Source organism: Dendrobates tinctorius, unplaced genomic scaffold (genome assembly GCF_039654945.1).
Source record: "Dendrobates tinctorius isolate UK_male_01 unplaced genomic scaffold, ASM3965494v1 ptg000086l, whole genome shotgun sequence".
Lineage (NCBI taxonomy): Eukaryota > Metazoa > Chordata > Amphibia > Anura > Dendrobatidae > Dendrobates > Dendrobates tinctorius.
In genome coordinates this window covers 59,470,555-59,494,268 of record NW_027361754.1, presented here as the reverse complement: position 1 = coordinate 59,494,268, position 23,714 = coordinate 59,470,555, and the positions used below count along the sequence as shown (strand labels likewise).

The window sequence follows — 23,714 nt, the reverse complement described above, 5'->3', positions numbered from 1 at the left end:
CATCTTATGTCATGAAGGGGATAAAATTTAAGTTAGTATAGTTCTATTTATTTTACAATGCTTTACAGACCCTCCTGATTGTTGTCTTTACCATTCCTTTCCAGGTTACAGATTCATCACAACTTTAGAATGACATATAGAAGGGAGTAAGAATCCTCATTTGATTGTTGTACAACCTATGACGTCTTTTGCCCATCTGCAAGATATTGATGATCGACATGATGCAGATTTTAAGAGAACTGTAGGGATTTGTTCATGCGTCTCCATTTTCTTTCATGCATTTTGCAAAGGAAAAAAATGCTCCCTACCGCACCAGCAATATGAATATTTCAGAATCTCGTACACGCGCTGACTTGTTGCTTACGGATTTGAGCAATTGAAACCTTTTTTTTTTTTAAACTGCGGCATGTCAATTGTCATTTTTTTGCAATACTTTCCACTCATTTATTTTTACTCCTTTCTGATGTGGTTTTACTTGAAAGAATTGGCATGTCGCAGATTTCAAAAAAGCTTTGGTTCAAATCTGCAAAGAAAAAAGCAGATGACCGCCAATACGTATATTTTCTGACCTGAGATATAAGGGAATATCATCCCCATACAGGTGACAATCCAGCAGCTGTCGGCTGTCCACTATATCTGACAACTTGCTGTATCACAAAAGATCGGTGTTGGCACCATCCATATCTGTTTAACCCCTTAGTTGCTGCTGTCAAAAGTGACTACATCAAATAAATGGTTAATAGATTGTGGGGGCTTGCACTTTAATCTAACTGACACACAGAGATCATGATTGTGTGGTCCTGATGTTTGCCATAGCTGTTCATGGCCAAATAGCAGCCTTAGAGTCTCTGGGCTACAGCGGTCTGTTCAGAAGTTAGTGACATGTAGGTGGTAAACAAACACTTTTTCATTCCGGCTATACCACTTTGCATTAATTCCTGAAAATCACCTGAAGGGTTAATAAACTACCTGACAGCAGTTTTCAATATGTCAGGGGGTGCAGTTTTTAAAATAGTATCATGTTTGGGGTTTTCCAATATATAGCACCCCAAAAGTCACTTCAAACTTGGATAGGTCCCTCAAAAAAATAAATTTTGTAAATTTCCTTGAAAAAAGGAAAAATTATTGCTACATTTTTAAACCTCCTAAAAAGCTAACAAAATAAATTAGCATTTTAAAAATGGTGCTGATGTAAAGCAGGCATGTGGGAAATGTTATTTATTAATGTTTTTCTGTGGCATGACTATCTGGATTAAAGGGATAATCATTCAAAGTTTGAAAATTGCAATTTTTTTTACATTTTTGTCAAGTTTCTGATATTTTTTTATAAACAAACACAAAATATATCAATCTAAATTTACCACTATCATAATTTATAATGTGCCACGAAAAAACAATGTCAAAATCACTGGGATTTGTTGAAGCATTCCAGAGCTATGACCACATAAAGTGACATTGGTCAGAATTTAAAAAATTGGCCCGGTCACGAAGGGGTTAAGATCTCAGAAATCTCATTCATTTTGCTGGTATTGTAAAATGCAGCATATTTTTTTTTTTTCTCAAGGGGGAGGGATATTCATGCAAGAACAGTGTGTGAATGAGCCCTAACTTGTAAAAACTTTTGAGGTGTCTAAAATTTTGTATAAAATCATGGGTCTTGGATCCAATTGCATTGCAGAAGCTGAGCATTTTTGCTCTTTTGTCCCAGTGGTCAGTGAGCATCTAAACACTAAGGCTGTGTGCACACGCTGCGGATTAGGTGCGGATTCATCCACGCGGATTTTGTAAAATCCGCAGGTGAAACCGCAGGTCAAAATACCTGCGGATTGCTCTGCGGTTTTGCCCTGCGGTTTTTCATCTCCTCAATAGAGGAGATGGCAAACCGCAGGAGAATCCGCAGAAAGAATTGACATGTCAATTCTTTCTGCGGATTGAAAACCGCAGATAATCCGCGCGGAAAATTCCGCACCGTCTGCACTGCGGTTTTTGATTCCCATAGGGAATCATTGTACTGTACACCGCAGCAAAAACTGCTGCGGGTCCGCAGCGGCCAAAACCGCTGCGGAACGGCAGCAAAATCCGCAGCGTGTGCACACAGCCTTAATATCCACAGGCATAACTTGACTTGTCAAGTTTTGCAAAATGACACTTAAGAGGGTTGTCCACAACTTTTGTATTGATGACCATTGATACCAGGGATAGTTAATCAATATCAGATCAGTGGTGGTCCAACACCTGACACCTTCAGCAGCCAGAAGTGTAGGGAGCAGAACACATCTTTTATACACTTTTTAGTAGCAGCTGCTGTGTACTGCAGCTCATCTTCTATTGAAGATAATAGGAGCAGATCTACAGTACCCATTAAATAGTAGAATATTTCAACAGTATCAGATTGCTGCAGTACGAAGTGCTGATATAAAGGTAGTCAACATCCCCAAGGAAGTCCACGCTAGGTCTTTCATTTTCCACCTATGTGGAATCAAAAGCTTTAAAGAGTCACAGCAAAAATTGACTTGCTGTAGATTTTGCTTCCAGTTGTGGGGGCTTGCACAGAGCAGCTAAAAGTCACTGTACTATGACTTGGGGCTGTACCCCAGCACTTTGACAACTTGCTGTGCACCATGCTGTGAATGTTGGGGATGGGGGGGGGGGTGCTTACTGCAACTAGTAACATTACAATGAGTGGTGAATGTAGCTTCTAAGGCTTACACCGTGCCATGCATGTCAGTTACGACCCCGGAAACCTGCGCTCCCTCAGAAGAACATACCTCATCCTCCCTTCTGTGAGCACTACACTCGGCGATCTTCTGTGCAGGTGCCTGCGACTTCCGCTCCACTGACATCTGGTGTGTGCTTTGATAAGGTGCTTTCCCCATTTCCTCTCTGCATAGTCATTGCCATTTACATATGTTTCCTAGCCATGACTGTGCAGGGAGGAAGTGGGGAGAACATATTATCGGCGCGCACACCGGAGGTGAGTGGCTCACCGGTGCCTGCGCAGAAGATCTCCTGAATTAAGTTCCCACAGAGCAGTGGATGTGGGTGGTATGTGTTTCTGAGGGAGTGCAGGGCGCAGGATTCAGGGGCTATAACTGACATGCATGAGATGGGTAAGTATTATAATGAAGACAGGATGCAGGGATTTTTTTCCAGGCGCTGCACATCCCAGAGCCTGAAAGAAATCATCAACATAAAGACAGAATATAACATTTCTCAGCAACCAGACCATTAATATGGGGCACACAGGTAGGAATAGTGTAACATTTCTATTACCTGTATGCCCATATTAATAGGTCATATACGTCCCAGGGGGTGACAGATTCCCTTCAGTTTTCTCCCCGTACTCATTTAGTCAACCAGGCGGCATTGTAATGCCATTTACGCCCAGCTTAACCCTATGTATGCAGGTAAATGGTTCTTTCTGAGGCTACCGGTGTCCTTTAAGTAACTGGTTCATACCAAGTGCAAGAATTGCTTATATTTTTTGTTTTCATAGATGAATGGGGTTTTTTTTTGGTTTTTTTTGGGCGAGGCTGTTGGTCTATAACCTAGTAAAGTTTTCTTTGGTATATACATATAGTACAGTCTGACATGTATAATGTCCATAATTCCAGTTGCATAGAATAGCTTTGCCTATTTTGCATTTGTCTTTTTATGCTGTGGTTTTTTTTTTTTTGTGTGAAGTTAAAAAATTTTAAAAATTGATTGTACCGCCAAAGTAAAGATGGCTGTGAATGTAGAGGCTTTGGCCCTCTATTGGAGAGGGTTCCTTGTATACTGAAATCCTATATACCAAGCAGCAGATTAACGCCAGAATCATACATGAAAGTTTAAATTCTTGTTGCAGGTTGTGTTCCAAATGTAGATAGAAGAATCAGTCTTTTCTTTAAACACTTCCTTCTTGGGTGCACCCTGGTTTTAGGCTATGATTGTGATTCCAGCCTAAAGCTGAGTCCATGTGTAGCAGACAAAACAAACCACTTTCTTGCGGAGTGTCAGGTCTTGCAAGTAGCAAAAGCTAAATGTATTTTTGTTATTGGATGCACAAATATGCAGTGAAATCGCTTCACTGCACGGCCACCTTTTAACTGCAAACTGCATCAATCAGCATGCCTGCAAACAGAGGTCGCAAGAACTTCTCAAACCTTCTCAATTTTTAAAATTCTCATAACTACTGAATGCTGAGCTGGAGGAAAGTAGAGCCCACAGAGCTGTAGCTGATTAAACAAGCTTGATAAGTTGGTACAGAGATGCTGTCCAGGCTTCTGGCTGCTTACTGCCAGAATGTGCCCAGGTTGAGGAATGTGTACCGTGGAAGTATATTATAAAGTGCCATGGCCCCAGTCCTGTGCTGCCTTTTCTAGTAACACTAGGGGTGCTTGTGGGACAACCCTATTCATGTGACTTAATATAGCAATGAGGATAGATTGTGTGCGGTCCTCTTATGAGTCACGTGATGGCGATTCCAGATCACATTACTCTCTGAGCCAGAAGTGATTTTTAAATTGTCAGTCTATGGAACCTTGTTCTGATGCTCTGTGAGCTTACATTTTAAGAGCCCAGTCTGAGCCAATGAGTAGCAAGTGCCGTCATATGACTCGGTAGAGAGCCGGAAAGGCGTGGAGAAGATGGTGTGTGGTGAGTATATTAACACCCTTGCACTACACTAACATTTACAAAGGTTTAGGGAATAAAAAAAAAAAAAATTGTGATTCTTTACAGTCCCCATACACATTCCACTAAAGTCGGCCAAACTTCAACAAGATCTAATGCGCATGGGGGATTTTCAAATCTCCTCCAATAGATGTCAGAGGAGATAAGGATCAGTAGTAGGTGGCGTTTCTGTTGCTGGTTGTTTTTGGATGTTAAAGTGGTCACTAAATTTATGCATAGAAGCATTGTTATAAGATCTTGCCAGTGCAGTATCGAAATAATCATCAATGCACTTAAAAAGATCCTGCTATCCTCTCCATTTATTTCTAGACTGGGTTCACACGAGCATAGGCAAAATCGTCCACTTAACGTCCAGAAACTTTCCATCCATGTGAGCCGTTTTTTTTTTTTTTTTTTTTTTTTTTTTTTTTTTATACTGTCCGTTTTGTGCATGTCTTGCAAGAACAACTTAATAAAGGTCAAATAGCTTCCTATCATTGTAGTGTATCCGTGGAAAATGCATTACAACATACGGATGGTCCAAGGAATGCTGTTGGAGAGATGAGCGCAAATAGGGTCTTATCCAACGCAAAGCGAATAATTATACTCACCAGATGGAGCTTTTGATAAAGCATATAAAGTTATCCTCTGCAGCAGATCCATGGGTCAGCAAGTGACCATGCTGTAGAACGGTTTAATTTGGATATAATCTGCGCTGCTGAATAATTGTAGGTCCAGACGTATATCACATAAATGTTCAACGCGTTTCAAAGTCTAAGCGACTTCATCAGTGTGGTATTTCCTGATGAAGTTGCTTAGACTTTGAAATGTGTTGAATAAACCACCATTCTTTGTGATGCGTCTGCACCTACAATTATTCAGCAGCACAGATTATATCCACATTAACCCGTTCATTCATCTACAACATACGGATGATACATATGATTCGTTTTGTCTTTCTCATTCATTAACTGGTGGGCAAGTCTGATCTGAAGTATCAAAGTAGTGCATGCTGCAGTTTTTTTTCTCAGTATGTAAAAGTGTCAATACTCTACCACATCGACTTGCATTTGTTCTTGTGCTCTATATATACTTCAAGTTTTGCATATGGACAGCACACGGACATTTAATACATTCATCTGAAGTAGCCCTTAAAGGGAACCTGTCGTGAAAAAATGCGGCTAATCTGCTGGTTAATAGCGTTCTGAACCGCGCCGGCACTTAAACCCCTGCTGATAGGAGATTAACCTTATTCTACGCGGTAGCGTTCCACTTTCAGTCAATGGAGCAACGCTCGTGTGGGTTCAGTCACTTCGCAGAGTATAGAGTGGTGGGTATAACTGCATTCCCAGCACTGACTGATGGTAGCTCTGAATTAGGGCACTCAGTCAGTACCAGGGATGCGGTTAGAGCGGCCACTCTATGCACAGAGCAGTGAATGAACCTGCACTGCCTCCATAAGGCCTGTTTCATAATTACGTTATTCCTGTCAGTTGCCATCCGCCAAAAAGGCGGGAACGGATCCGTGTTTGTCGAGACACCAACGGGTGCCAACGGACCGTTGTATTGACGGGGTCCGTCGATGTAGGTATGTTAAAGGAACCGCAGGAAATCAAAAAGTACCGCCGTGGTAGTGGAGCCATGAGAAGAGAGGGGGAAAGAGGCGGATCAAAAAGTACTTGTGTTTGCATCCATTTTGTAATGAATACATTTTCAACATAACTTTTTCTAGCAAAGAAGAAATTCATCTCAAAACACTGTTGTGAACAGAGCCTTACATTGTGGTATGCTCTGTGATTAGCTGTTGCATTTGATAACATGCCGAATGTACTATAAATAGTTATGAAACTTTAAACCTGTCTGCAGAATGTGCAATTTGTAGTCTTCCTTGAAACTAAAGTTTTCTTTTTTTTTGTTTTTTTGTTTTTTTTGTCTTGTCTTTCAGCAAACGGTCCTTCAATGTCCGATCCTTTGGAACAGGAACACATGTGAAACTTCCGGGCCCAGCACCAGACAAGCCAAATGTTTACGATTTCAAAACCACATATGAACAGATGTACAATGATCTGCTTAAGAAAGACAAAGAACTGTATCCCCAGGATTGCATTTTATGTAAACCAAAAAGGTTTCAACGCTCAAAGGCGTAAAACATTGCATTTGCAGCTCAACTATTTGGTAGTAGGAAGGTATAACATCAATACTGTAATCTCGCTTGATTTTCAGGGCATTCTGATGCATGTGTATCTGATTAGTGTGGTAGTGACATGCACCTCTTGTTTTTAGTGTATTGGTGAAGTGAAGCCTGTGCAGAGTATGTGCTCTGTTTAGGCTTGTCACCATGGGTTACTGGTAAAGAGGATCTTTAATCGTATTTTTTTTCATATTTTAGGTAAGTATAAAAGCTAAATAACGTGTATATACACTATATGCAATGTGTAAGACTGGTTTTCACTGCGTGCAATGTTTCATTTGTGATAACATTGACCTGTCGGTTCATTATTTTCCTAGCGCCGTCATATGTAGGTTTAAATTCCCACCCAACTTTAGGATCTAGTCATTATTGCGTTTGAAGGCATTATATTAAAGGAGTATTCCAGTTTCATAAAATGGCACTTTGCTGGGTCATGACTTCCCTCTAGGACTCGTGCAGATTTACCTCCCAAGAATCTGATGGCACTCGCCCCTTCAACTCTATGGGTCCCTGCAAAACATCGGATCACACTCCTGTGACATCAGTGTGCGACCGCACTTTCCACAGACTGACGTTATAGAGGTCAAACTGCCCCCCCCCCCCTTTCACCTCCAAGAAAACTAAATCAGTCTGATCAGTGTGAGCTTAGCATAATCAGACTGATTATTCTCAGTTGTACAGAAAAATGTCGTCTGCACCTGCCCTTATGTTCAGTTGGATCCATCCTGTGAGACCTCCATCTGCCCTGAGTGATGTCTCATCACTGATTAGCTATGCTGCAATTTCTGCTCTGCTGTACGGCTCCTTAATTTGCAGGATCACTGGGGATCTCGAAACGGTGATCACAAAGGGACTTCGTATCCTTGTGATATGCTGTTCCTTTACCAGGCATAAATTACTAAATAAATAACTGAAATGTGTAAACCAATGGAGTGCTGGCAATGGTAAAAAAAAATAAAATATCCATCTCTCCACCTATATCTTGTGACAAGGTTAATAAGACCTTGTCCTTCACTACCGTATTTTTCGAACCATAAGACGCATTTTTTTCCTTCAAATTTGGGAGGAAAGTGTGGGGTGCGTCTTATGGTCCAGATATAACATGTGGGGAGGGGGCAGCGGCAGAGTGGGATCACAGGAGCCAGGAAAATTATACTGCTGCAGGAATCCAGTGCTGGGGAAACCACATGGTCCCGATGCTTAGTGAAGGAATATTCTTTAGCCGTTTCCCCGCCAACCTGTTAGCGCCGAGCAGTGAGCGTGGAGCAGCAAGTGAATATTCCTTCACTTAGGCTGGTTTCAGACTTGCGTTGAGGAGGGCTGTGGATGGAAGCCTACTTCCTCCTTTCTTCCTCCGCCTACTGCCGCATACGTCCAGTGTTTCCCTGAGTACCTGTCTTTAACATTGATTACGCAGGGACAGGCGTTGTATATGGATGCGGCGACTTGACGTGTGCATCGGCGCCACATCACACCGACACATCAAATTGCCACATGCAGACGCATCCGAATGCAACGCCTGTCCCTGCGTACCCAATGTTAAAGGTAGGTACGCAGGGAAACGCTGGAAGCATGCGGAAGTAGGCAGAGCGTGGGCGGACCTTCGCGGAGGAAGAAAGGGGGGAAAGTAGGCTACCATCTGCAGCCCTCCTGAACGCTAGTTTGAAACTAGCCCTAAACAGCGGACCCACGTGGTTGCCCCAGTGCCAGATTCCTGCATCGGCTGGGGAGGTGTGTCCAGTGGAGGAGGGGGCAGGAGCAGGGTACCACAGAAAGGATCGCTGCATACCTGGCAGCACAGCCCGGGCTCCTGCTAATGCTGAGTGCTCCCGTATAGGACCTGTGTGAGGTCATGAAGAGGGCGGGCTGGAGCATCACATAACAGGACAGTGCCCACCCTCTTTATGATGTCATCACAGGTCCTTCAGACACCGCACTAGAATCTGCAAGCTTCCTCTTACATGACCTGTGGAGAGGCAATAAGAGGGAGGGCTCTGTTTGGTCATGTGATGCTCCAGCCCTTCATTACCTCACCACTGCGTGGCTGGCTGGCTGGCAGGGGGGCCTACACTGCCTGTACTAGAAACCATTAATTTAAAAGGTTAGTAATTACAACACATAAAAAAACACTCTACCACTCCTGTGGTGAACTATAACTTCCAGCATGACATAGGATCTGCAGGACATGCTGGGAGTTGTAGTTCTCCAATAGATCTTAAAGCAGCACTCCAGTGTTATTTTGCAGTGCTGGAGTGGTGCTTTAAATATAAGCCCTGTGCCCTCATTATACTTGCCCTCCTGCGTCTTCATATAGCACTTTACAGATACCACACTGATCCCGCAGCACCATCTTCTACCCGTAGCATCCAAAATAACATGTAACAAAATCACATATAGTGTGCTATTTGTTAAATATTTTACCACACTTTATTGCTTCAAATATTTTTTTTCCCTATTTTCCACCTCTAAAACCTGGGTGCGTCTTATAGTCCGAAAAGTACGGTAATCATGGCCATAAAAGCTGGTAGACATGACCTAGTCCAGTCATTGCACAGCCTTGATCCATTCCATGAGTGTGCAGAAGAAACCTCCTGTACAAATACTTTCCCTCTTGTATGTGATACCGTAGTATGTTATTTTAATATTTATATACTTCACCATATTTTATTAAAATTTTAATTGCTTTTTTTCAGCAACATACTTCTGATGTGTTGCCAATTTAGTTTTGTAAATTACTTATAACCCTTAAGTTTTATTAACTTTAAGAGGTATTCCTGCCGCCAAGATCCTATCTGAATATATAGTACCTGTAGGTGTAATATTAGCAAATCCCTCCAATTTGAAATGTAGGCTAGCTTTTGATTTGCTATGTCTCTTTCCTCATGTGCAGGCATAGCAGGACCTTGGGTATCCATGGTTATAAACCACTAGCAAGTAGCTAACAGTCACTATATAAGTGGTTGTAACCATGGATACTTGAGGTCCTACCATGCCTGCAACATAAAAAAAAAGAACAAAGTGAATCAGAAAAACTACTGTGTTTCTAATTGGAGGTATTTGCGAATATTATTACACATACTACATATTGGGATAGGAACTTGGAGATTGTAATACCATTTTTAATGGGTTTATAATGGCTGGTGATAGTTGGAAGAAAACCAGAATTTCTCCCTCTTATTTTATTTGCTTGCCCAGATGAGGAAATTACATGCATCAAAGTCTTGACACATTGGAAGAGGTTTGTTCAAAACCCCTTCCTTTCCTCGCTGTCGTGACAGATCTTGTATAGACCCAGAATTCTCGGTGATGTCAGTTCTATAGACGAGGGTATCAAGCACTCAAACAGGTCGAATGCAGGGAATTGTGAGAACTAATGAATGGGCACTGATAGTCAGCCTGGTCTGCATGTACATTGACATGCCTCAAAAAATGGACTTCATTGATAATCTCCAGAATATACGGCAGATTTACCATCACTGGTAGACGAGAGAAGACAAATGTATAAAAACAAAAAATACTCGGGGAGCAGTAACTGACCATTCTCAACCGCATAACAGATTCTTTTTAAGCACGACTAGCAAGTGTTTAGTGTAGGTTCACACATAAAGATTTTTTTGAAAACTGGTCCTTTTGTCAAAAAATGAAGCATGTTAACAATTAGTGACTAAGTTTATTTTATTCTTCAGGTATTATTTTTGCAGTATATAGGTGGGTCCTGACGTATTTGGACAGTGACACAAGTTTTGACATTTTGCCATGTTTATCAAAACATGTTCAAGATAGTTAGTTAGTTAATTATCAATACGGGCTTAAAGTGCTGACTCTCAACTTTAGGCTGGAATAACACTAGTGTATGGCAACTGATGTGAGCATTGGATGTGATATGCCAATGACACTCGGCTCCTACTTTTCCCTGTGTTGCATGAGGGAATTGCAGCGCAGGTGTGGAGGAGACTGAGAAACTAATTTCTTAATCCCCCTCCAATTCCTGTCTTGGTGTATATCGGACTGCAGTGGGATGGCATCCCAGTGCAGTCCGATGTTTCACACGCACCCATAGACTTTTATGGGTGCATGTGAACTGCATCAAAGTGTAACATTGGGCCGAGTGCTATGCGATAAAGTATCGGATGGCATTCGGCCAGGTTATATGCTCGTTTGACCCTGAACGTTAGAGTATTCACATCCTAATTGAGTGTTTAGGAATTACAGCTCTTTAATATGTAGCTGCCTCTTTTTAAAGGTAGTAAAAGTAATTGGACTATTCACGCTTTAAACCTGTCACTAGGTTTGCCCGATATAAGATATGGTCACTACCTTTCAGAGCTTATTTACAGCATTCTATAATGCTGTAGATAAGCCCCCAATCCGACCTGAAAGAAAAAGAAAACAAAGTTTTTATTATACCTACCCAAGGGGTGGTTTGGTCCGATGGGTGTCGAGGATCTGGGTCCGGCAGCTCCCATCTACTTGCGATGCTGCCCTCCTTGCTTCATGGGTCCCCGACATCGTGCTCCTGCGCAGGTGTACTTATCTGCCCTGTTGAGGGCAGAGCAAAGTACTGCAGTGCGCAGGCGCTGGGCCTCTGACCTTTCCTCGCGCCTGCGCACTGCAACACTTTGGTCTGCTCTCAACAGGGCAGATAAGTACGTGGGGGTGGGAAGCCATGAAGCAAGCAGGAGGGCGGCATCGCAAGAAGATGGGAGGACCCGGACCTGTAATGCCCATCGGACCCGAATGCCCTGTAGGTGTGTATAAGATTTTTTTTCTTATCTTCCATGTCGGAACGGGGGCTTAGCTACAGCATTAGAAACTGCTGTATATAAGCCCTGAAAGGCAGTGGCCATATCTTATATCGGCCAAACCTGGTGACAGGTTTGCTTTAATTCATCATCAATCATGTAAAAGGTCTGGAGCAGATTCAAGGTGGCAATTTGCATTTGGAATATGTTGCTGTGAACCTACAACATATGGTCAATGGAAGAGAAACGCACCATTAGGCTAAAAAAAAAAAATCCAGAGAGATAGCAGAAAAATTAGAAGTGACCAAATCAACTGTTTATTGCATTCTGCAAAAAGTAGCGATTTGTGAGCTTGAGAACTCAAAAAGGCCTGGTCGTCTACAGAAGACTTTTCTTAAAGGGAACCTGTCACCCCCTCTAGGCGTTTTTAAGTAAAAGAGCCACCTTGTGCAGCACTAATGCTGCATTCTGTCAAGGTGGCTCTTTTACTTAGTGTCACTTCCACCGCAGAAATAATCGTTTTTAAAATTGTTCAAAAATGCCTGAATTTTTGACGGGGGCAGGTCTTCCCCCTCTGACAGACGCCTCGCATCCATTAGTCATTTCGTATTTTGCGCCGCCTCCTCAGTGTTCTTTTGAAATGCTGGTGCCCTGGGCATGCTCAGTTGTTCTCTGTGGCTCTCATGCCCAAGATTCCCAGCCCCGCAGTGTGAATAAATCATAAGCGACTGCAGGGCGGGATCTGTAGTCGCGTGATATGAAGGCCAGGATGTGATCTGAGAGCACGGGCACGTCGGGCAGCGCTAACTGCACATGCCCACGAAACTATAGTACAGCGCAGGCGCCAATATTTCAAAAGAACACTGAGGAGGCGGCGTCAAATACGAAATGACTGATGGATGCGAGGTGTCTGTCAGAGGGGGAAAGACCTGCCCCCGTGTCAAAATTCAGGTATTTTTGAACAATTTTAAAAACTATTATTTCTGCGGTGGAAGTGACGCTAAGTAAAAAAGCCACCTTGACAGAATGCAGCATTAGTGCTGCACAAGGTGGCTCTTTTACTTAAAAACGCCTAGAGGGGGTGACAGGTTCCCTTTAAGAAAAGTCTCCATGAAGTAGGTTTTTCATTATCTAAGTTTACGACAAAGACTTCATAAGAGGAAATAGAGGGTTCACCACATGATGCAAACCATTAATTAGGATTAAAAATAGAAAAGCCAGATTAGACTGCCAAAACTAAGATCAACCTGTACCAGAATGATGGGAAGTATGGAGGAGGCTTGGAACGACTCGCAATCCAAAGCATACCACATCCTCTGTAACAAATGATGGAGGCAGTGTGGTAGCAGGAGCATGCATGACTTCCAGTGGTGCTGGGTCACTATTGTGTATTGATGATGTGACTGAAGCAGCTGAGTGAATTCTGAAGTGTACAGTGATACTTCCTGCTCACATTCAGCCAGATGCAGCAGGGTTGATTGGATGGCACTTCACAATAAGGGGAAATTACCCAAAACATCAACAGCAATCCAGGCGTTAAAGGCCAAGGAGTGAAATATTCTGCCATAGTTGAATCAATCACCAGTTCTCAGGACCCATCAAGCAGCATTTCGCATGTTTAACACACAACTTAAGACCGAAAGACCCATAAACAAGCACCGACTGAAGTCCGCTGCAGTAAAGGCTGGCAAAGCACAAAGGAAACCCAGGGTTTGTTGACCTCCATGGCCTCCAGACTTCATGCAGTCATTGCCTGCAAAGGATTCTCTACAAAAGTATTATAAATGAACATTATATTTATGTAAAAGTTAATTTGTCCAATTACTGTTGAGCTCCTGAAATGAGGCTTTGTAGAAAAATGGTTGCAATTCCTAGACATTTCACAGATTTTTTTTTTTTTTTTTGAATCCCTTTAATTAATCCTGAAAGTCTACACTTTAAATTGCATCCCAGTTTTTGAAGCATAAATAATGGCACGCAGACTAACTGAGATTCGTTCTGTCCAAATATTTCTGGACCAAACTGTACTTCATTTTGCTCCCTCTTCACCCACACACCGTTCTGCAGTGCTACTGTCCAGTTCTTTCTTTAGAATCTCTTTTCACCAGCTCAGTCAAGTGATTGCCTTTATTCATAGTGTAGAAATTCCCTTTTCTGAGTACAGGAGAGGAGAGCAGAGAGTCTCAGACCAGGGTACTTGAAAGAAACTCCTGGAGGAGCATGAACCGGTCATGCAAAACAGCACTGCAGAATAGTGTTTGGGAGACACACAAAATATGAAATTTACTATAAATTCATAACTGCAATGGGTGTAAGATGGCAAAGGAATATTAAGTGTCATTTTAAACCAGTTCACACAAATGTATTACCGTACATTGTTTGGACTGCAATGCTTGGATCAGGTATGGGTATCCTGACCTTAATAGCCTCATACAGTCATAGCTGAAAGTAATGTTGACACTTTTGAAATTGTTCCAGAAAACAAAGTATTTCTCCCACAAAAAAAAAATTGCAATTACAACTGTTTTGTTATAGACCTGTTTATTTCCTTTGTGTGTATTGGAACACAAGAAAACAAAAAAAGGCAAGCTGGATATAATTTCGCGCAAAACCCCAAAAATGGGCTGGACAGAATTGTTGGGTAAACAACTTTGTTTCAAGCATGTGATGCTCCTTCAAAGTTGGCTGTGGCAAGTAACAGGTCTGGACAATATGAAAATCACACCTGAAGGAAGATAAAAAGGGGAATGGGCAGACGTCAACTCAATCTGCATTGTGAGTCTGTGCCACACGGAGAATGGAGAACAGTATGAGAACTCAAGAACCAACATTTTTTAACAAGATCACCTATCTCAAGGTTACAAGTCCATCTCCCGAGATCTTGATGTGGTCCAAGGTGCACAATATAATCCCTGGATGTGGATGGGAGAGAAAAATTGATTTTGCAACGCAGGATAGTTTGAATGGCGTATAAGCAACCCCAATCAAGTTCCAAAGAAATTAAAGCTGTGCTGCAGGTTCGGGGTGCATCAGTGTCCGTGCAAAATATCTGATATTTGAATGAAATGAAACTGGCAGAAGACCCAGGAGAACCCACTGCTGACAGACCTAAAATAGCTAGACTGCAGTTTGCCAAACTCCTGGGTAAGCATATTGTGGACAGAGTAGACCAAGACAGAACTTTTTGGTAAAGCACATCATTCTGCTGTTAACCAAAAATGAAATGAGACCTAAAAAGAAAAAAACACAATCCCTACAGTCAAATATGGTGGAGGTTCAAAGATGTTTTGGGGTTGTTTGGCTTCTTCTGGTACTGAACGCCTTGATGGTGTGCAAGACAGCATGAAATCTGAAGATTACCAAAGGATTTTGGGCTTCAATGTAGGGCCCAGAGTCAGAAAGCTGGGTGCCCTAGATCATGGGTTTTCCATGGTTAATAGAAAGCAATTGTACTTTTATTCCAAAGGGTGTGCAACTAAATATTAAGTTGAGGGTGCCAATTTTGTCTGGATCACTTTTGGGGTTTTGTGCGAAATGATGTCCAATTTGCCTCCCCCCCCCCCCCCCTTCCAATACACATAAAGGAATCACAAGTGTAATTGCAATAACTTTCTGGAACAATTTCAAGGGTGCCACCACTTTCGACCACTACTGCATATACCTAGCAGGAGACTGTCAGTCCAGTCACTTCGGTCCATCCACTAACCATATGTTTTCATGTGAACGTAGCCTAAAATACAACTTGTTGCAGGTTTTTAACCCCTTTCTGACCTTGGACGCAATAGTATGTCCAAGGTCAGATCCCCCGCTTTGATGAGGGCTCCGGCCGTGAGCCTGCATCAAAGCCGGGACATGTCCGCTGTTTTGAACAGCTGACGTGCACGCAATAGGCGTAGGTGGAATTGCAATCCACCCGCGCCTATCAACTAGTTAAATGCCGCTGTTTGACAGCGGCATTTAGCAAGCTCTTCCTACCGCCGGGCTGGAAATACGCGCATCGCTGACCCCCGTCACGTGATTGGGGGTCAGCGATGCGATGGCATAACAACCAGAGGTCTCCTGGAGACCTCTATGGTTGTTAATGCCTGATTGCTATGAGCAATGCAGTAATTCAGCTACATATAGGCGATCTGATCATCGACTATATGTAGCAGAGCCAATCAGGCTATGGCAGCTTCTAACCTCCCATGGAGGCTATTGAAGCATGCCAAAATTAAAAATAGTTTTTAAAAATATGGAAAAATAAAGTACACGTTTGGTATTGCCGCGTTCAGAATTGCCCAATTGATAAAAATAAGGATTAACCCGATTGCTAAACGGCGTAGCGGGGGGAAAAAAGTAAAAACACCAGAATTACGTTTTTTGGTCGCCGCGACATTGCATTAAAATGCAATAATGGGCGATCAAAAGAACGTATCTGCACATAAATGGTATCCTTAAAGTCAGCTCGACACGCAAAAAATAAGCCATCAGCCAACCCCAGATCACTAAAAGTAGAGACGCTACGGGTATCGGAAAATGGCGCATTTTTTATTTTTTTAATTAAGCAAACTTTGGATTTTTTTCACCACTTAGATAAAAGAGAACCTAGACATATTTGGTGTCTATGAACTCTTAATGATATGGAGAATCATAATGGCAGGTCAGTTTTAGCATTTAGTGAACCTAGCAAACAGCCAAACAAAACGTGTGAGATTGCACTTTTTTTTTTTATTTATTTTTTTTTTTTGCAGTTTCACCGCACTTGGAACTTTTTTTTTCCCCACTTTCGAGTACACTACATGGTAAAACCAATTGTGTCGTTCAAAAGTACAACTCATCCCACAAAAAAATAAGCCCTCACATGGCCATATAGACGGAAAAATAAAGTTTATGGCTCTGGGAAGAAGGGGAGCGAAAAATGAAACCGCAAAACCGAAAATAGCTGGGGTCATTAAGGGGTTAAGGAGTAATGTTATGTGACACTTATAAAATTTCAATTGAGTTGTAAACTCTAGTGTGATAGTATTATGTTTGTGGAAGTGGGATAGGAAGATGAAATTGGAATATTCTCTAAGTGGTGACAGGTTTATCTGATACTCACTGCTTTATCATGTCGGCTATAAAGCTAATAAAAATAGGCATACCAATAATTTACTGTGTATTTAACACCCACCTTTTCCCAAAATACTGTAAAAGCTGGGTATACAAGAAATTTCTCTATACAACAAGCCAACTTGCTTGTACATGATGGGAAAAACTTGGACCTACCTTTTACGCAAAATTTTGCAGATTGGAGAATTTTGTGTATCTATTTTGCATAGAGTATGGGCCAATTTTTATTTTTTTTTCGTTTGTAAATGGAGGAGACAACACCGAGGAGAAAGTAGACTAAAATGTGCTTATTAGAAGCAATGGCTGCACAAACCAGACTCTGCCATGGAAATTGGAACATCAGGTTGCCCCTCCATCCCTATATTTTATTTAATGTCTGGACCAAAATAGTGGTTAGCCTCTGTACCAGTCCATTATGGAGGGGAACACTCTGAGCCAGTCACCGACGCAATTTATGCATGTGACGCTAAATTGTGCTTCGCTGTAGCCTATAGTGATGGTCCACACCCAACCTCTGTTGTGGCAAAAGTCTGTAGATCCAAGTTAATGAATGAAAATAAAGAGGAGATAATCTTAACCCCATTGTATGTCAGTTTGGTTGAAATTGTATAGTACAAATCTTGTTCATTACATGGATTTAAGAGAACTTCCAGACCAAACACATTTTTGCCTAGTTACGGCATAGGTGATAACTTTTTAGATTGGTGAAAGTCCTACCATTGGGACTTCCACTGATCAGCAAAAAAGCGGACTGGTTTCCCTGTTCTTCGGCTGCAAGACTGGTCCGGACAGAAGAATTGAATGGAGTGATGCAGTAGGTGGAGCATTCCACACTGCAGAGACAAATTTGCATTACTAAGTTTTTTTGTTTTTTTTTGTTTTTTTTTTTTTTTAAATACGCTCATTATCTTGTTAGCTTTGGGAGGCAGGGTGTGCACATTATAGTTGACTAGTCCCATTGAAATAAACAGGATTGGCCAACCTCAATGTATAGTGGGTAAGCATGTCAAATTTCAGTGCCTGTTTCTGGCTGATAAATTTAGCACATCTTTAGAATCTTTTGTCTAATTTGACACCACCCTTTGGTTGATTTACTTTGCACTGGTCTTCACCACCACTCTTCTCCCCCCCCCCCCAACAAAAAAAAAATTCCCCTTTTCATGACTAGCGTCTTTCTCAAGTCCCTAGAGCACCTCTGGCTGTTATGACCTGCTGCATACGTGATGCATAGCCAGACACCGACTTCTGGCTGCGTTCTGAGGAATTGGCCTATTTCCATGGCCTCTAGGTCACTAATATGTTTGGTGTTCGACCACCACCTTCAAATCCCACTAAAGATATTAAGGAATTAGGTTGAATGTGAAACCAACTCCAGATTCTTCCAGAACTCATGAAACCAAGTCTTGGTGGACTGTGAGCTATGCTTGGGAACATTGTCTTATTGGAGGGGGGGTCTAATGATGCCTAAGCTTCAACTTCATCAAGAAGCCATGACGTTTTCTCCTTGGATTTCCTGATACTTTATTGAATCCGTCTAGTCTTCCACACGCTGTAGGTTTTCTTTGCCGAAGGATGGCGGCCCCAGAATGTTTCCAAGCCACCGCCGTGCGTTACTGTATGCATCACCAAACCACTGCCATGCTACATTGTAGACCTCACTGAGCCATTGCCATGTTACGTTAGGCATCCCCAAGCTACCAACATGCTTCTCTGTGAGCAGGGTGCTCTGTTCAACATATCCTTTATATTTCATCCTTGAGATATACCACTGAAAAGTTAATTTAATTTAGACTTTCCACAAAACAAAATCCCAATCTTCTTAGGCTTATTTTATGTATTTAAGCATATTGGAGCTGACTTTTCTTGTGCTTTAGGGAACAGTAGAGGTGATGTTTTGTAGATGGGTTCTGAAATGCTACAGCAGTTTGTATGCCCCTACTGAGCAAACTGAAGCTTCAATGCCTTCTGACACAATCTTGCTGTAGGTCTTTGTAGTCACTGGGAGGTTGACCACCTGCCGTTCAAGAATCTGGTCACTACTTCCTCTTTCTGCCGCCTCTAGATAATGCAGCCAGTGTTACTTAAACTTTGAACTCCGCTCCCAGCTGTGTCTGGGTACATTTATGCGGTCTTGACTTTTTTTTATTTTTTTTTTTTCTCTTTCTTTGTCCAAGTCAATGATTGTAACTCTTCGACAACCCAAGAACATTGGTGATCTGGTGGTCTTTGCCTATGAAGAATAGGCTAAAATTCCTCAGGATGCCAGAAGCCTGTGTCTGGCTATAGATCATATTTGCAGCAGGTCATAATGGCGAAATCTTCTAAGGCTGGGTTCAGACTGCGTTATGGCAGTCCATTAGACTGCCTTACACTGCGACAACGCGATGTAACGCAGCCGTTAATGCTGCCATAACGGGACGCATAGCTAACGCTTGTCAAAATCAGCATGCGTTAGCAATGTGCCGTCATGCTGTGACGGACCCTCGGACGCGGGCTGCAGTGTCCGAGGGTCCGTCACTGCTAGCGCAGATGAAGCATCTGCGCTGGCGGGAGGTCATAACACGATCGCGTTGTGAGTAGCGTTAATGCAGTTCGTTACCGCTATGCGTTGAACGGACTGCATTAACGCAGTATGAACCTGGCCTAAGTCATAAAGATGGTTGTCATGAAGGGGGTGAAAAATTCTAAGACATCAATAGCTTAGTAAAAGTGGTTTGTGATGAAGTTGGAGAAGCCACTTTTTGTTGTATTGAGCTATTTAACAGCCTGCATCTTTTCAGGCACATGACAACTGATCTAATCCACTGTCGTGGGTGTAATCGCAATCCAGCCACGGCTGTTAACATGTTAAATCTGACCACAGGATTTAAAGTTGGTGGGTTTGCATTTTTGCTATTTCACCTTTACTTGGAATTTTTCTTCCCCCATTTCCATTACTTAGATAAATGGTGTCGTTCAAAAGTACAACTCGTCCAGCTAACAATAAGCCCTCACATGGCCACATTGATAGGAAAAATAAGGTTATGGCTCTGAGAAGGGGAGCAAAAAAACAAAAGCCCTAAAACAAAAAAAAATCCAAAGGTGAAGTGGTTAATTCTTTGATTGTAAACAGCAGAAGGTTTGTAAACTTTGCAAATCTAAGGGTAAGTGCACACGTAGTTTTTAGGTTGTGCGGATTTTGTTGAAAACTCCGCTGAACAAAATACCTGCGGTTTTGCCCTGTGGTTTCACACCTCATAATGGATAAGGTGTGAAACTGCAGCGGAATCCGCACAAAGAATTGACATGCTGCGGATTGTAACCCACAGCAAATCCGCGCGGAAAAATCTGCAGTATGTGCACAGCGTTTTTCAGTTTACCATTGAAAAACAATGGTACTGTACAACGCACCTAAATCTGCTGCGGATCCACAGCAGAATCCACACCGTGTGCACATAGCCTTACTTGCAGTGGAGGGTTGGTTGAATCATTTTGATTTCCAATTTATATACTTAATGCTGAGAAAAATATGGTATCTTCCTGAAAACTTATAGGTAGGCAGCTTTTACCTGTTTACAATCTCAGGTCTATGAACAAACATTTTCAGGTTGCTAGCAAGATTACCAAGGTCTTTGGATGATTACCCTTGTCCATATGACCTAGGACCATGAAGCAGCGTTGCCAGTCTCCGAGAATTTCCCTGGTGTGTACCCCAGGTGGTGCATCTGTGTGATTACATGGCATTGCCTCAAAGGATTTTTACCTACAAGACCAGTTGATCGCTGGAGTTGGGAGCAGTTATAGAGCTCACAGGTATTTACTTATTTTCTACTATAGTTAAAGGTTGTGGAAATTTTGTTTCTAATAGATGGCTGTTCAAAACTGCGCCTGAGGTTTTGGTGACCAGTTATGAGCTTCAGCTGTGCCAAGCTTACAGTACCGCACACAACAGTACTGATTTACTAAATCTTAGGATAAATTTGGTACGTCTTTAGACTAAGGGTCCATTTACACTGCTCCATGCACAGCTTTAGGCTATGTGCATACGTGTGGAATTCCCGTGGGAATTCTGGAATTCCATTCCGCGGGAAATATACGAGAAATCCACATTTTAAATTAACTCATTTCTCGCGGGAAAAACTAGCGATTTGCAAGCGTAATTAGCTTGCAGAACACTAGCGTTTTCCAAGCGATCTGTGGCATCGCTTGGAAAACTGGCAGGTTGGTCACACTTGACAAACATAGGCAAGTTTCACACTAGCGTCTTTTAGCGCTGCGCTTTGTGCGCAATAGAAGCGCGTTCAAAAAACGCATCATGCGTTTGCTTTTTTTAGGCTTGTGTTTAACCAGTTTCTAGCCATGTTAACTCTTAAAACGCATAGATTGTAATGTGGTATGTCGCATTCCGTGCGCAAGCGGTTTTTTTTTGACACAGGTCGGACAGACCAAAAATGCAACAGGTTGCGTCCGGCGCGCCTAGGCGCACACTACAAAAACCGCATGCTCATGCAAACGCTAGACCGTGTGCCCCATGTTAAAGATGGGGGCACAGGACGCATGCGCACGATGCGCTGCGCTAAGAAACGCTAGTGTGAAACCAGCCTTAGTGTTTGACTAGTGTGACCAACTTTTTACTATTGATGCTACCTTTGCGGCATCAGTAGTAAAAAGATAGAAAGTTGGAGAAAAAAAAAATCGCGTTTCTCACCTTCCGGCATCCAGCGCAGCGTTCCCGATCATCGCAATGCTCCCGGCAAGTCCCATTCCCAGGGATGCCTTGCGACAATGACCTTTGACGTCGCGGTCTCGCGGGATCGCGACGTCATCAAAGGTCATTGTCGCAAGGCATCCCTGGGAACGGGACTTGCCGGGAGCATCGCTGAGGCCTGGTGACGCTGCGAGGGATGTCGGAATGTGAGAATAACGCCATTTTTTTAATTTAAATTTACAGGGATATGGTACCCAGAGCCTGGAGGAGAATCTCCTCCATACCGTGGGTACCATCTGCAAATGTTCCACTTACTTCTCGCATGGTGGGCATAGCCACATGCAAAGTAAGCGGAACAATGCATCCTATATTCCGCACAAAGAATGAACATGCTGCGTATTTTTCCACGATGCAATTCCACCGCGGAAAAATACGCAGCATTAGCATAGCATGTGCAGAATGCCATAGGATTGCATGGGATGCTTTTTTTTTTTTTTGCGTGTTCGCAGCAAAAATCACGCGTTTAAAAATTGCCTCGAAAACGCAAAAAAAAAAGCTACGTGTGAACTTGGCCTTAAACAACCGGCAAGTACGATCAAAAGGTTGTGCACACAGGCTGACCACTGTTCAGATGCGCACTGAGCGATCACTAACAGATCTTTCGGTACGTATAGGGCTCCATTGTTTGGGACACTGCAGGTCTTGTTTAAAGCAAAAAACATTGTGCAGAACAAAAAATCATTTCACCGGACAAACGAGCATTTTGCTTGTTGGGTGATCGACACCGTTAAGACTACAAGATTATTATGAAACGAACATTTCTAGCAATGATCCTTTCACCATGGTCGTGTAGTGTAAATGTACCAGAGGTCTATACATTGGCTTGTTTGGTCTACCGTTATGCTAAATTATGATGCACCTGATTGCAAGTTAGGCCGAGCCTCATCCCACCCAGTTTCAAGAGGCCATTTTCCATATATTGTGATCAGTGAGGTGTAAGGTATGTAGGACGTGTTTCTCTTTTTTTTTTTTTTTTTGGCACGTGTAGATAGGGAAGTTAGCCCTATCTCATGGATGGGTGTGGTGACATTTTTGGAAGAAAGCAGCCACGTTGCCTAATGTACGACACTTGTTTTTGCATTTTCATTTTCTCATTCCGTGACCCACAACATTTTAATTTTTCTGTCCAATTAGCCATGTGAGGGATTGTTGTGTTTTTTTTTGTTTTTGTTTTTTTTGGGGGGGGAGGGGAGGAGTTGTACTTTTCAATTACACTATTAATGTGTTATGTGATGTGTTGGAAAGTGGGAATAAAATTTCATGCGTTGGGAGAAAAAAACGGCAGTTTTTTTTTGTTTTTTTTTAGTGCTCCATATAGAGTAATTACTTGGCTATATGATTCTACAGTTCAGTACGGATATGGCGATCACAAACATGCATTCTTTTTCATAAATATTTTAGTTGTGAGAAATTCTGAAACTTGTGAAGGGGCAGAAACACCTACTTATGCAGCCATTTTACATGATCCGTAACCTTATTCAGTTTTTTTTTCTTTTTATTTGTAAGAGTTATTTTTGTGCTGAGCTGACTTTTTTTTTTTTTTACATGCCATTGTGGATGTACCGTATATACTCGAGTATAAGCCGACCCCCCCCCCCCAACTTATTGACTCCAGTATAAGCCTAGGGTGGAAAATGCAGCAGCTACTGGTAAATTTCAAAAATAAAAATAGATACCAATAAAAGTAAGATTAATTGAGACATAAGTAGGTTAAATGTTTTTGAATATCCATATTGAATCAGGAGCCCCATATAATGCTCCATACAGTTCATGATGACCCCGTAAGATGCTCCGTACAAAATACACCCCATATAATACTGCACAATGGTTAATAATGGCCCCATAGAATAATAGTCATATGTTAAAGTTTGGGCACCCCTATTAATGTTCACCTTCAAAAACCAGGGGAAGAGTCTTGAGGAGATCATTTGCATATTCCCAGTGCCTTCTGGGATAAGTGAAGAGTCTCCACGTGCTAAACGATCACTGGGTTTTGGCCGTTGCAGCTGAAAAGAGGAAATCTGAAAACCGCGCGCCGAATTTTGGCTCATCGTTTTTAAGAAATCTCAATATGGAAGAGGCCAGGAGCCATTTGATGAGCTGCATTTCTTGCTACATGTTCAGACTTACCAGTGGAAAAGCCAAACTTCACATGCCACAAATGCAAGCTTGTGTCATTGTTGGAGGAAAAGTTGCAAAATCTCGAAGAGAGGTTAGCTACGTTGAAGATCATTAAGGAAGGTGAAGAGTTCTTGGACAGAGCAGAATTATCTCTTCATGTTACAGA

General features: G+C 42.2%; 1 protein-coding gene across 1 annotated transcript in view; it reads left to right on the top strand.

The window, feature by feature from the left end:
- The window catches only part of SSU72 (SSU72 homolog, RNA polymerase II CTD phosphatase), a 112,139-nt gene that overhangs the window by 58,684 nt on the left and 29,741 nt on the right, over window positions 1-23,714 (top strand). Inside the window, exon 2 of the mRNA XM_073585460.1 lies at window positions 6,599-6,742. Within this exon, the coding sequence (XP_073441561.1) occupies window positions 6,599-6,742 (144 nt within the window). The remainder of the gene's footprint in view (window positions 1-6,598; window positions 6,743-23,714) is intronic.